The following is a 14,052-nucleotide window of genomic DNA, read 5'->3' on the forward strand; positions in this document are numbered from 1 at the left end:
TTTCTAAAATGCGTGTAAGAATGGGCAAGTAGTATGCTTTTGATATCAGGCTTCTCACAAAATATTTAACATATATGTATATATATATATATATAGCAGAGCTTGTTGCATTCGGATACATTTCTCAAAGTCACACAACTGGGCGAGAAAGAGAGAGAGAGAGAGATGTTAGAGAGAGATCATCATAGGTTAGATCATTCCACCAATGACAGAAGAGAAAAGAGAGCAAATTACTACAAATTGGGAAATTCCACAAAGTGAAATATATGATCTAAGCTTGCTTGATTGCTTTAGCTAAAGTCCTAATTAATAATAAGGTCGAAAGAAGTCCAAAGTCCCCAAGTCTCAGTCTGGTTGGTCTTCACTTGGTCATGCCATATGAAATCTTTTTTCTCTCAAGCTTCTTCCTCTTCTGTAGTCAATTTCTGCATCTGAGCTTGACATTCCCATTGGATATCTCCTCCTCGTTTTTAATGATGAGAATATGTCTTCTTCTTCTTCTTCTTCTTCTTCATCTGATATCATCGTAGCCTCTCCTCCACCTGCTTTATTATTATTATTATCACCACTACCTTGCAGCCTTTTGTAATCTGAGTGACAAAAACACACGCTCACACACACACACATACAGATGCACAGCTAAGTCCAATTCCCAATTCCAATTCTTATCTATCATCAATACAATACGATACAATACAATACATAACATCTCAATCAAAATTCAAAACAAGATTGTAGCTTTACCTGGCCCTGGCCTCACTTCCACTGTGGGTGTCATGGTAAAGTTGGAGTCATCCATGACATCAGAAATCTCAACATACTGTGGGGTTGTGATGATCTCATCCGCACTGAATCCAAACGATGCTCTATAAGCTTCAATCTCCTCAGCATCTTGCTTCGGACTTTTCATCTGCCTACTGTTCTGATTCTGATTTCCATTCGCAGCAGCGGACGACGAGGAGTTGTAAACATCTGAATCTTTTGAAACACTCAACCTCCCACCAGAATTTGGGAAGGGCGGGTTGTCCAGATAGAACTGAGCAAACGTAGCAGGGCAGAAAAAGTTTGAATCCTGAGTCGATGCCGCAGCTGAGGCTGCACCCGCATTGTCATGGTCGAGCTCACATTTACCATTTTGGGGTGATATGAGACTACTAGGAGTGGGAGGGCTTCCAGGGTAGAGCGAATAAGTAGCTTGGAGATCGTTTGCCCCAATGTAGCCGGTCTTGTCCGAGGTTTTAAGGCCCATGCCGCTCCCAGTAGAGGAGAGGAAGTGGGCAAAAGGGACATCAGGGGAAGATGGAGTGGTGAGGTGAGCCAGCTCAGGTGGGGGTGTGAGAGGAGCGGTGGATGGCTCAGTGGTGAAGGTTGAGAAGACAGGAGGGGATACCAGCTGGGTCTCATGGGCATAAGGACCGGTGGCGTACATGTTGGAGGAAGGGCCGCCGGGAGAGTTGGCAGAGAGTGACAAGAAACAATTGGTTGGGGATTGAGCGGTAGAAGGAAGAGCAGAGTTGGTGAAAGAGGCTGGGGACGAAGGTGGGGCTAAGAGGGTGGTAGGTTGGGAGGGGAGGCCATTGGGTTGGGGACCATGAGGGTGACCATGACCGTGACCGTGACCGTGACCATGACCATGACCATTGGGTTGGGTTGCTGATCCATTACCCTCCGGAATTCGAGAAGCGGGTACAATTCGTTTTCCACCTTTTTGGGTTCCGAAACAAGAGAGCGCACTCAAACATCCTCCCCATCTCTTTCGCTGTCAAATGGTAATAATAATAATAATAAAATCTCAATTCTACTTCTACTTCTTCTTCTTCTTCTTCTTCTTTTTCTTTTTCTTTTTCTTTCGTTCGTATTTTCTTTTTTAATATATGAAAAAGAATAAAAAAAATCTAAGAAGAAATGCAGGAACAACCAGATCTAATAATGAAACGAAAGCTCAGATCTGAGGAGAATGCCCAGATCCAAGCCATTCTACTCTCCTCGAGAGAGATACATATATATGAATGAAAGAGAAGAAAAGCTTACCCGTTCAGCTTCCTGGTGCTGAGGAAATCTGTTTTGCTCGGAGCCCATTAACAGCAAAGAAAAGCAGCGATGGATTTGGCTATCGAAACTCAAAACGCAAAACACACTCTCTCACTCACTCACTCACTCACACTCCGACTAAGCTCTTCTTCTTCATTTCATTGTATTCACCAAAGCCCAAGCTCAGCTCACACCATTTGTATTTGTATTTGTATTTGTATTTGGGTTTTGGATTTTGTGATTTTTGCTTTCTCAAATTCTCGCTACTCTAACTCACTCTCCCTTCTTCTTCTTCTACTTCTAATGAATCTAATAAACAAATATATATCTATTAATAATAACAATAATAATAATATCTTTCTTTTCCTTCCTTATTAGTAATATGATTTATTTATTTATTATATTGTAGTAAGAGTAATAGTAGTGTAGTAGTAGTAGTAGTACCACTTTTTCTTTAATCCATCTTTATATAAAGAGTAAAGAGAAAAAGAGGCAAGACTAAAGAGTAAAGAAATCTTTTTTATATATATATATATATTTATATATAAAATGAAATGGAATTGAGAAAATAGTGAGTGAATGAATGAATAGCAACAAACAAAATTGCAAGAAAAGGATATATGAGATGAGATGAGACAGACAAAAGACAAAAGTGAACAAAACTTTCATTTCTTTTTCTTTTTCTTTTTCAATTCATCCATTGCTTTCCTTTGTTCTCTCTCTCTCTCTCTCTCTCTCTCTCTCTCTCTCATTTAATACAAATTATTATTAATCAGTTCTATGTTCTCATAAATTCATTTAATATCTCCATTATTCACGTCAAATCATATGTTTCATATACTGTTTTTTACGTATAAATATCCAATGGATGATATTATGAAGAAAATAAAAATTAAAAAAAGACACCCCAATTAAAGTTTAAGCTTTTGTTTTCACATTAAAGGAAGAGAAATGAGAGTGGGAGTGGGAATGGGAATGGGTCCCAAATCACATATAAAACTCATCTAATTAATATTGAAACCAATTTATTAAAGAGATTTGATTGATTACTGGTTATTTCTTTCTTGATTTCAGACCTACCTTACTCATATGTCATGTTGATTAGTAGCTTAATTTGATTTTTCTTAGTCTTTTGAATGAATAGGACAGTTCCAGCACATTCTTTATGGCAAAAATCTTCTCAAGTTCATATGGTCACCAATTTCACAATTGTAGTCAATATGTTGACTTATTCCAATAGACGAACCAAACGTCTTCATTTCCTTTGTACATTAATTCATCACCAAACCAAAATAGGGTTCTTTTTTGTTTTTGGAAAGTACCATGTACTCGGCAACAAAAAAAAGAAACAAGTTTGACAATCTATGGTTATAGGAAGACAAAAGAAAATTAATAAAAAAGAACCAAGTACCAACCAGCACATGTGAATAATAATAACAATAAATGATGAACATGTTTCAAACACCATTCTCTCTCTTCTCTACATTTACTTCTTCTTCTTCAATATCAATCATAACAATCAATGATGCTTGGGAGAGGAAGAAGACAATGTTATGTCATTAGTATAATCAAACACGTTTACAAGTACAAATTGAAGATAAGAGCAACGATAGCTTCCTACTTCCAAACTCACTATATATGTGTATATATATATATAATCATGAAATTACTTACTAGGGTGGCCATGTAGAATATGGTAGGGCAGAGAGTAGCCGCCAATTAATTAAAAAAATAAATTCTAAGTAAAATTGACATGGTTAAGAATACAAACAGAAGGGGGCTTTAGGCAGCTTTATAGAAGTGCATTGAAGGATCTAGCATTGGATTATGCTCCAATGACCAACTTGTCCATAGCTTTGTCCAAAAGGAAAGTGGTCTCAAAATCAATTTATGCACACCTCCACTCTCCACTTGTTGTAGTTCACAAGAAAGCTGTCAACATGATTCTTTCTTTAATACATTATTAAATTGACTTCGAACTTACTAGTTTTTGTAGAAGTGGTCCAATGCTGGATTGGATTTTGTGTCATTCTTGGTTCAAATGTATTTTCTCAAAGTAGTACTCTTGCCTGCCTTGTCCGACTGTCCAAGTAGCTTGGGTGAGGCCTTTGCTTAGTGATGATAAGTTTTGCAGTGTTCTAATGTCTGCCGCCAATCCATGTAACATCAAAGCACATTGAGATTGATCTTAGCTTGTTCTTTGTTCAAGATACCCAAGGATTATGAGAGTTAGATTTGACCAAACATTCTTACCATTGCTGTTTCATGCTCAAAATCTCAGCTGAGCTACTCTATTTGTTCTCGTTCATGCATTACATAATTCGATTATCTACTCTCTTTTTTATTTTTCTCACTATCACTTTTAGTTTAAATTGAAGCTGTCTCTTTCAAATTTAATTTAGTCTTGGAATAATTTGAAAATCTAATCATATTTAAAATGCACCAAGAGTCTTCAGGTGCAATAATGTACAAACTATGCCATTCCAAAACGCCGCCCCATGTGATGTTCCATGACCATTTCAGTAAGAAATTTGACACAATTAATAAATTGGAGTTAATTGCCATTTTTGTCGTCTTCTTTTTTAATGAGATCAAGTCTTGATTGCCAAAAAACAAAAAACAAGAAAAAGGGACCAACACACCAAAGTGCAATAATAAATTAGAGGGCAGACAATAACATTTTTATGTTATCAGATTAAAACCCCATCTAGGAGAAGAAAGTGCTAATAACAAAGATATTGGGGGCAATATCTCACGTTGTTAATCAAATGATATCATGAGCCCATTTCTTTTTCTATATATTGGAGAATTTTGCTTTGAATGGGGCATTAATTATTATACTATGATTATGAATAGCTTGTTAAAACAAAAAATCCTATCAATTAATTTTATTGTAAATGGAAATGGTTAAGAAAAAAAGGAAAGGAAAAAGAAAAGGAGATGGAGATGCATACCAGACCTAGAAAGAACTCCGTCTCACTCTCAGGCTCGCTCAGCCAAGAAGTGGTTTAATTTATTTTAGTTGATCTACTACTCCTGCAAACAATCAAATTTTGAGAGAATAATAGAAATAAAAGGTACTACTATTATAGCTCAAATAATTATACACCATACAAATTTGAGTAAGAAATTCATCAAAACCCAAAAGTGAATAATTGGATATAGGACATTCATTCATTTCTCACCCACTATAGAAAAAGTATGCGATTTTCACGAATTGATTATATATATATACATATTTGTTTATACTAACTACACTACACAATATGTATCATGTACATACCAAATAAAAGATCCTCCCAAACGCCACATTTATTATTGGCTATTCAACTTTTTCTTTTGTTTAAAAAAATTAAATTACCAAACTATTCTTCTAGGCTTCCATGATGTATAGTATCCTGTTTGTCTCTTTGTTTTGTCACAATAACCAATTTATCACAAAACCATTTATGGGCCTTTTAGTCATTAGCAAGAAAATGAATGAGAATGTCTTTCATGGACTGTAAAAGTAGTATTGTTTTTTCATAATAACACAATCCCAATACTCAAATAAACCATAAGAGATTCCATTATTAAGTCCAAACTTAGCTTTGGGGTTTCAAATGCTTGCAGATAAGCTTGATGACAGTTTCCTACACTCCAAAAACAAACATGATAATAATAATAATAACAATAATAAAAACAATAATAAGGGTGCTTGACAAAATAGCTTTTTTTATTATCACTTTGCACTATAGTTTTCTTTTGATAATACTTTGTAAAGTAATCTTCCTGACATACTCGACAACCTACCGAATACACTTGGCATTCGAAGTCGAATTTACTCGACAATCTGTCTGGAAGACTAATTTGCAACAAATTATCAAAAATAACCACCTTGCAAAATGACATTAAAAAAGTACTATTTCACCAATTACTCTAATAATAATAATAGTAATGCATCCAATGGATCATGGCGTGGCCTAACACAGCAAATAAATTGGTCATCACACATTACAATATATTTAAATTCATTCCCCTCTAGTTTTATATTTATTCCCTCTATAAAACATGTTCAACAAACATACACGTTTCTAAATTAGAAAATGATCATAGAATAAACAAACAATTTCCAACATAAAAAATACTGACTATATTAAGCATATAATGTACAGCTCCTCCCCCTAAATAAGTAAATTTATTTCATTTGTATTGAAATATTATAATGCATGTCTGTACAAAAACCAAAAATCATATATTCAAAGTTGTAAGCAAGAAAACACTCGAGACTGATTTACAGATTCTGAGAGAAGAAACTCATCTGCAACAGAGAAATCTATAAGAATGCACATTGTTCAGTAATTCATCTTTTGAAAAGGCAAAACTCCCACCGTGAAACCATCACTGTGATCAGATCGTCTGGCCTTGTTGCCAATTGTAATCCAAAAACCTGGGAACAGCATACAACTTCAAATCAATGCACTGCATTCAGGTTTTAGATATTCTAACAAATTAAGTATGATGATGACAAGCCCCAAAACACACAAGTTTCAGCTCAATGATATAAACATTGCATAGTTGCTGTTTTCACTCCTTGATACCATATTCTTTTAGGGGAAAGGGAAGGGGTATAACTTTTTTCTTCCTTTCTTTATAATTTTATTAAAAGGAGAAAAAGATAGATCATGTTTACAAGCACAAAAATATTAGATTGAATCCTAAGTCTTGTAAGAAACATTCAGCATCCAGCAAACCACGTCCTATTGAAACACTAGAAAACCCAAATTGTAATCACATGCATAGCATGGGCACAAATAAAATGGCTTTCAATAACTCAATTACTATTTCCCCTAGTACCTAAATCCTAGCTGCAGAAATCCAATGTAAGAGATCTACCTATGACCCTTTCCTTTATGTCCTAGAAGAAAGAAAGAGCCTGCCCGCAAGATTCCTACTCTTGAAAGCAACCCAGGATATACAAAAGGAAAACAACTAATAAAAGCACCCCCTTTTTTGTTTGAAAGTGCGGTAAACCATTAAATTTTAATGATAGAACAAACAATTGGGGATAAAACCTGACGAATCTTGCTCTAAAGCATCTAACTTGTCAAGCCTTAAACGGGCCTATTGTCAATCCAAGAAAAACTGCACATGATCATTCTAAAGACAACTAAAGGAATAAGAAGGTACAAACTGATCATCAAAATTCAAAAGCACAATCATTAGCTAGAAATTGAAAATATTTTACGAAAGTATATTGCACTGCACAATCAAGAATATTAGCTAGTATATTTGACCAAGAGTCATGTTCAAGCAAGACAGCTAAACTGCTACAAAAATAAAAATACAATTATGCTCCATCTCTATATATACATTTGGATTTTCTAAAGTTAGAAATTATTGTTTTTATTCCCCCTTAGTCCTTGGTACTTGTGGGGCTTTAAAAAGTAAAAAATCTGCAATCACCAACACTCAACGCTAGAAAATGAATGAAATGCAGCACAACATTATGAAAGCTGCTGTCGTACCTCTTACAAGTGGACTGCCAACACAGTGTCAGGAGACAGGGCGATCGGGAAAATAACCTGCAAGAAAAATGGAAAGATAACATAGATTTGGAATGACCAAAAAACAAATATACCAGTCCTTTTGAGCAACATTTATCTAAAACACCTACCAGAGAATCAAAGGCCGTCAATTAGTTCAGTGATCCACGGCACCTGAACAGAAGAATAGATTGAAAAATTATTAATCAATGCTTCTTGTTGTGGCCAGAACTGTACCCTTTCAAGTCTCACAAACCTATATGTGAATCATCATTCATGAAGGATGCAGCCTTTGCATAAATTCACCATCCAAACAAACATATGATATAGTAAAGTCTCTACTAGTAGCAACCAAACATATTTGCACCATACTAAGAGAACCAGAATATAAAATAAGCAGAATCCTACCTTCTAGAACCACAGTGGCAAGGAATCTTTTTCTCTTCCAAAGGAAACTTGTAGTTATATGTGATTTCATCACCAGCTGCTATGTGGCGTTTAGCGTAAATAAAAATTTTCTTTTCACCCTCAACACTTATAACTTTGGTGTAGCAATTGGGCTGGCACAAAGGAAAAAAAATCCTACTCAAGGACAAAAATAATATATAACCTTAGGTACATTTGATAAGAATACTTATTCTGTCTACCTCACAAGAATGGTTTATAAACCTAGCAATCCCACCACGTTTTGTTGCATCAACCTACACATAATTCAGAAAGTGAATATTAGACATAATCAGGGACAAAGTCATATATAATTGTCAGTGGGGACCATTTCTAATAATGTTTTTTAAAAATACTAGGGTAATTGTAGATATACTTTCATACATGAAAAACATTATATAAGACATTTTGAATCAAAATATATATCAGGTACAATAGTCTCTTTAAGGAATCAAAACCAAAACAATGCAAATTTATTTACTCATGAATTACGATATAATGAAAATCATCGGTTTATAATTATACTAAAACAATTTAATAAAAGACAAAGTTTGACTCTTTTGTAGAATATACATTTAGAACTATTGCTGGAATGGTGTATTATCAAGTCATGACTGCATTCATGCAGCAGCTTGCTTGGTCTAAAATTGAAGTTTGCCTCTTTCAGTAGTATTCCAGGTATTTAAACGGCAAAAAAGACCATGTATGTGGCTTTGTGTGTGACAACATAAACAGAACCAACAAAGTGGATTTGCTACATGCCACACTAAGAAACTCCAGTTATCATTTCACTTGATTTTGTATTAAGCCTGTAGGAAACAAAATCAGGATCTATTGGTGTATTACTAATCATGATCGCATACAGCTGCTTGCTTGGTCTTAAAATTGAAGTTTACCTCTTTCTATAGTATTCTATGTATTTAAACAGCCAACACATTATCAGTCAAAATCTATAATGCAAAAATAACAAAACACTGCTTTAATGAACAGCTATAAATCAGTCTACATCTCCCCACTTCGAATAATAAGATAATAGACCAGCAAAAAAATTAAGGTAATAATAGTCTGATATAATATCACATACTAGTCCTTTTTAAAGGATGATAATAATTTTAAGAGAGGAAACAAATAGGGAAAAAAAAGCCAAGTAAAGATAGCTTTGAGGGCTGGTCTACTCACCACATAACCATCATCAAGCCTAAACAGATAACTGCTACCAATTCCCACCTTCTCATAATGACGTTCCCGTATGTCAGATATCTGTGAAATCATATACTAATAAATAATGGTCGAAAAAGGACAAATGATAGCTCTCCAGAGAGGAGGTGGGAGACAGAGCACACAACTACAACTTGAAAGCAGACAGAACAAATAATAGAGCAAATTAACAAAAAATTACCCGAGGACGAATTAGCTCCCCAACATATTCAATAACGAAGTCCTCAGCCTCAATTGGTTCCAAGGCAACAAGACCCCAATCATGTATCTTGCTCCTTTGGAAACGTAGTTGCTTTTTTCTGGCCTATCAAGTAACATAAAGATTTGTTATAAAATAAATCTGGTACACAATAAAAGGACAATCCATTACAACGTCATCCTAATATCTATTACCTTCAATTGAGTGGCTTTTAAAAGGTCAGCACCCTCTGCAGCAGCAACAAGATTGCGCAGTTTTGCCCTATTTGTTCTAGCAGAAAGACCTTTGCCATTGGACCACTGTGATGTAGTACCATCAGACCCTAAATGATCCACGTGAACATGTTTACTTCCCCTAACACGGACTCTTTCAGAAGGACTAGCACTTATTGACCACTTACGCCATTCCCATCCATTAATTGAAGCCCGAGCACAACCATCTGATCTTGGGCATAGACTTGTTGTTTTCCTTGACTTTGTGTTTTTTACTGTGGTCTGCCTAGATGCTACTTGCTTTGCAGCCCCATTTGCTACTTTCATAATCTTTTTTGAAAATGATGACGGTCCACTGTCTATTACACGCTTCCTCTTTAGCTTTGACGCCTTCATTACTGCACAGAGACAAAGTTGTGAATCATGCAAATGTATGCCAAACTGAAATAAGGAAAAACATGTAAAAACGGTATTTAAGGAGAAGAAAAAAAAAGTATGTCATGTAAAACGGTATTTATTTATTTTTTTTAAAAAAAGTATGAATCGTGTGAAACAGAAAAGAAAATACATGAGAGACGATCATTAGAGAAAAAAACATAGATACACTTACAGCAATCTTCTTGTACTCTAACATCATGGTCATTACCACTTGTTACTTTCTCAACACCACTTGTTACTTTCTCAACACCATCATGTTTTATTAAAGAAGCTGAAACCTGTGTTCTGGCAGGTTTAATTGAACCTTTGAACAACTTGCTTCCTGAATTATATAGAAAACAAGACACAGTTATTATGATAACATTTATTAACACAAAATTAATATATGTATGTATATGAGCACACGGTGACATACTTTGAATTTTATGGGAAACCTTAGATACTCTTTCACTACTTGGATCCTTGGCTACTGGTTGACTGTTCGACAAACTGCCTTTCAGTTTCACAATGGTCTGCAAAGATGTATCCTTGACAGATGGTTCGGAATGGCGTTTGTTCTGCCCAATTTTTTTATTACTCATAGCAGGTCTTTCAACTTTTTTAACAGCAGCAATGTCTTCGGAAGCATGTTCTTTCCTTGAATTTTCTGGAAGCTTACTCTTTCTTTGAATTTTCTGTAACCCATTGTTAACTGGAGTAACCAATGGAGAAGAACCCAAATTGTTCTGGCACGACTTTTTGCGAGAATATGTATATTTACCAATTGTTGGAGTTGCTGCTGAACTTCCTGGAAGCATGTTATCCGCTCGGTGTGCCCCTTCCTACAGATGAAGTAGAATTAAAAACTGAAATCACAATCATATAAAACACTTAATGCAAAGGGGGAAAGAGGGGGAGAGAGAGGAAGATGGAGATGAAGACGAAAGAGCTCACTACCTCATTACGCTCAAGCTTACGCAGCTTTCTTGATGTACGCAATGATGAAATAAATTGATGCAGAGTATATTTGATAAATGACGATTTCAATTCTTTAAGAACGTCCTCGTGCAACCTTTGTCGGCACATTGCTGTGGTAACATATTCCCCAATCTTATGAGTACGTTCATTGGACCTCGAAGGTTTAAGTTTGTTTACATTCGAAGGTGCAAATATTCTAACATTATCTTCAAAACCAGGAGGTGGTGGCTCACTGCTTTCTTGGTCAGCCACTAGATCATCACCATGTACACAGAATTCCTTAAACACTGCCGAGAATAACTCAGGCATGTGGTTTTCAAATACATGTCCATGAGAAGGTTTAGCAATCAGTGACAAAGATGGAGAAATGTTAGGTGAAGTTATCTGTGCAGAAGTTTCATCTAAAGAAGTCTTCAATTTGTCGCACTCCTCCAACTTAGGGGGAAGATTAACCTGCATGAACAGGACTAACTCATTGAAATTACAGTAAACGAGATGGTACGAAAAGTACATAGCTTTAAAATCTCGGTTAGATACCTCATCTAATCTGTCCTCTTCATCAGACCCAGTAATTTTCTTCACTTCATCCTCAATAAAAAAATTAACGTACTCAGTCAGTGATACCATTGCAGACGAATGAAGCTCATGTTCTACACTTTTTACAATGCAATCCACATCCTCGTATATGCAAGTTGTGCATGAGGAGCTCATGTGTGTTGATGACTTTGATCTCAAAAGTTCTGGAGAAGACATAACAGAACCCCCTGCATGATCATCTGATTCCTTTCTGAACGGTCCAAAACCAGGAGGGCAGTCAACATCACAAGCAGATTCCTTCCTTTTTGAACACTGCAACAACCAAAGAAATATTACGACATATATAAACAGCATAAGAACAATTCCTGAACTATGCTAATAACTTACATCTTCATCTGGTGGTTTCTCAAACATTGTGACAGTATTGCTCAACTGAGCAGGCTTTCTAACAAATGGATAACCCGACCAAAGTTTTCTCTTTCTCCAAGCAGATGAATACTCTGAAATAGTATCATAAAAGACAGCATTCCAAGTAACTTCCATGCAATAGTTAAAAAGAAATCGGCGAACAACTGCATATGACCCCCAAAAATTCTCAATGCCTCCAACAGATTTAGTGATTTTCAAAGGTTCTATGGAGTCTACATTAGTGGCTTGGTCAGCAACATGATTAGATATGGTCATGTCACGTGAAGAACGAATGTTAATATCCTTGACTTCAAAAAATTCTGACTGCCAAAACAACGCATAAATCATAAGATAATGAACATTAAGAAAGGGAAGAAAATAATGAGCGATATCTTGGTACTAAGACACCTTACCTTTCTTCGATCAGCGGAACAAGAGCTAGCAGCCTCATTAGATGCTTTCTTCGTAGAAACAAAATCAGCTATAACACAACTAATGATTTCATCCAACACAACCCTACGAGCAGCTTTTGTAATTCCAAGGTGCAATTGCTTTGAAACTTGGTCACAAATCTCATCTAGGAAACTTAAAGAAGAGCTCGTGTGATTGGTTAGGGAGGTAACAGGTTGGGTGAAAATTTCAGGTTTATAAGTTTTCCAAGCGTTTATAACAGAGATCAATCTAAAGGGTGTTTTGTCAGCATGGTATATCTGCAAAAATATGAAACAATATTCAGAAGACAAAAGAGCATGCATGCATGGACTAGAAGTCTAGAAGTGAGGTTTGACATGAAAATTTACCACGGTTGAATCCCGGAGATACCCACATTGATGCCATGAAAAAAACTCTTGAAGAGAATGTGGGCCAATTTTCCTCCCTTCATGGTCCTGGTAGAACCAGTTGCTTAACTAATTTGAGGAAAACACATAAGATTATTAGAGACTCTTTTAATATCTATATGAGAGAGCGAGGGAGAGAAAGAGAGATAGAAAATCAATACTGTTGAAGTGTAAAAATGAATACCTGTAGAGGATACGACTTGGGATCAAATTGCGGGTGATCGGAGGAGGGGAAGGCAGAAGAAAGAGTGGGTTGCGTTGCTGTGCCCAAACGGAGATATGCAAAGCCAGTGGAAACATGATCAGGGAAGAGCTTGAAATATGTCAGAGGAACAGAATTGAGTAAGGCACCATTGAGAAGAGGATATACAGGAAGATCTTCCGGCAAAAAACCAGTAGACAGACCCTCGTATAGCTGCCGCTCGATGTATGGACCGCACATTTGGCCACATTCGTTGATATACATCCATCCGGTGGCCAGAGGAGCACCGCCGGCGCTGCCGCCGCCACCACCTCCTCCGCCTCCCCCAGAAGAGTCTTGCAAATCACTGCTATTTCCATTGGACTGGCAGCTCATCTCGAATTCAATGGAAGATGATTCCTGCGAGGATGATGAATCATCGCAAAGCTTTAGTCTTTTCTTAGAGAATGAAGAGTGATCGTGGAGGAATTCCGTCGATGAAACCATTGATTGATGGATTATATCTCTGATTGAATTCCAAAATCAAACGAAGACGATTAGGGTTTTCCTATCGTACCATATCAGCTCAGGCTCAGCTCCACTCGGCTCCGCTCCAGATACCTAAACCACGCAGTATATCTCACTCTTTCTAATTCTTTTATTTATTTATTTTACAATAATACGTGATATAATACGACCATGTACATTTAATACGTAAATTTTCAAGAAATTTTCAATAATTTATTAAGCTAAAGACAGACTTTAAACGGTTAAATTTTACAGGCGTACACAACAAAAAACAGCCACCCATGCAACAGATAGTTTAAACTCTATTTCAGTATCATAATTTATTCATAATTTTTTAAAAATTTGTAGTATATTTTAGATAGTTATAATGTACACCATCATATAAAAAAAATTAGAATTATAACTATTCAGATGTCAAAATAGAAAAAAATGCACCAATATTGAAAAAAAAATGCATTATAATCGCTCATTATATACATATAATCTTTTTCAAAAAGAAAAATAAATAAATAAATATCCAACGTATAAAATTTAT

The 14,052-nt window shown here is 35.8% G+C and overlaps 2 protein-coding genes across 3 annotated transcripts; both read right to left on the reverse strand.

Moving 5' to 3' along the window:
* Positions 1–51: 51 nt before the first annotated feature.
* LOC133805300 (uncharacterized protein At1g76660) lies at positions 52–2,463 on the reverse strand. Its single transcript, XM_062243439.1, is given in 4 exon segments — positions 52–393; positions 395–590; positions 745–1,759; positions 2,032–2,463. Coding segments are annotated over 4 exon segments (1,350 nt in total). The 5' UTR covers positions 2,080–2,463; the 3' UTR covers positions 52–302.
* Positions 2,464–3,567: 1,104 nt separating this feature from the next.
* LOC133805299 (histone-lysine N-methyltransferase ATXR7) lies at positions 3,568–13,635 on the reverse strand. Of its 2 annotated transcripts, XM_062243437.1 has the most exons (16): positions 12,993–13,634; positions 12,770–12,877; positions 12,383–12,679; positions 11,949–12,293; positions 11,562–11,873; positions 11,004–11,477; positions 10,483–10,888; positions 10,240–10,389; positions 9,612–10,027; positions 9,400–9,522; positions 9,180–9,260; positions 8,204–8,257; positions 7,965–8,116; positions 7,688–7,730; positions 7,539–7,595; positions 3,568–6,460 (listed from the first exon to the last, which is right to left on the reverse strand). In XM_062243437.1, exons 1-14 carry the CDS (start codon positions 13,494–13,496, stop codon positions 7,709–7,711), a joined length of 3,444 nt encoding a protein of 1,147 aa, XP_062099421.1. In that variant the 5' UTR covers positions 13,497–13,634; the 3' UTR covers positions 3,568–6,460; positions 7,539–7,595; positions 7,688–7,708. The 2 variants fall into 2 exon arrangements, with proteins under 2 accessions (XP_062099421.1, XP_062099422.1); XM_062243438.1 differs by lacking the exons at positions 3,568–6,460; positions 7,539–7,595; positions 7,688–7,730; positions 7,965–8,116; positions 8,204–8,257 and having other exon boundaries at positions 9,229–9,260; positions 9,400–9,517; positions 12,993–13,635.
* Positions 13,636–14,052: the final 417 nt, after the last annotated feature.

Source organism: Humulus lupulus, chromosome X, assembly GCF_963169125.1.
Source record: "Humulus lupulus chromosome X, drHumLupu1.1, whole genome shotgun sequence".
In the NCBI taxonomy this organism is placed as follows: Eukaryota; Viridiplantae; Streptophyta; class Magnoliopsida; order Rosales; family Cannabaceae; genus Humulus; species Humulus lupulus.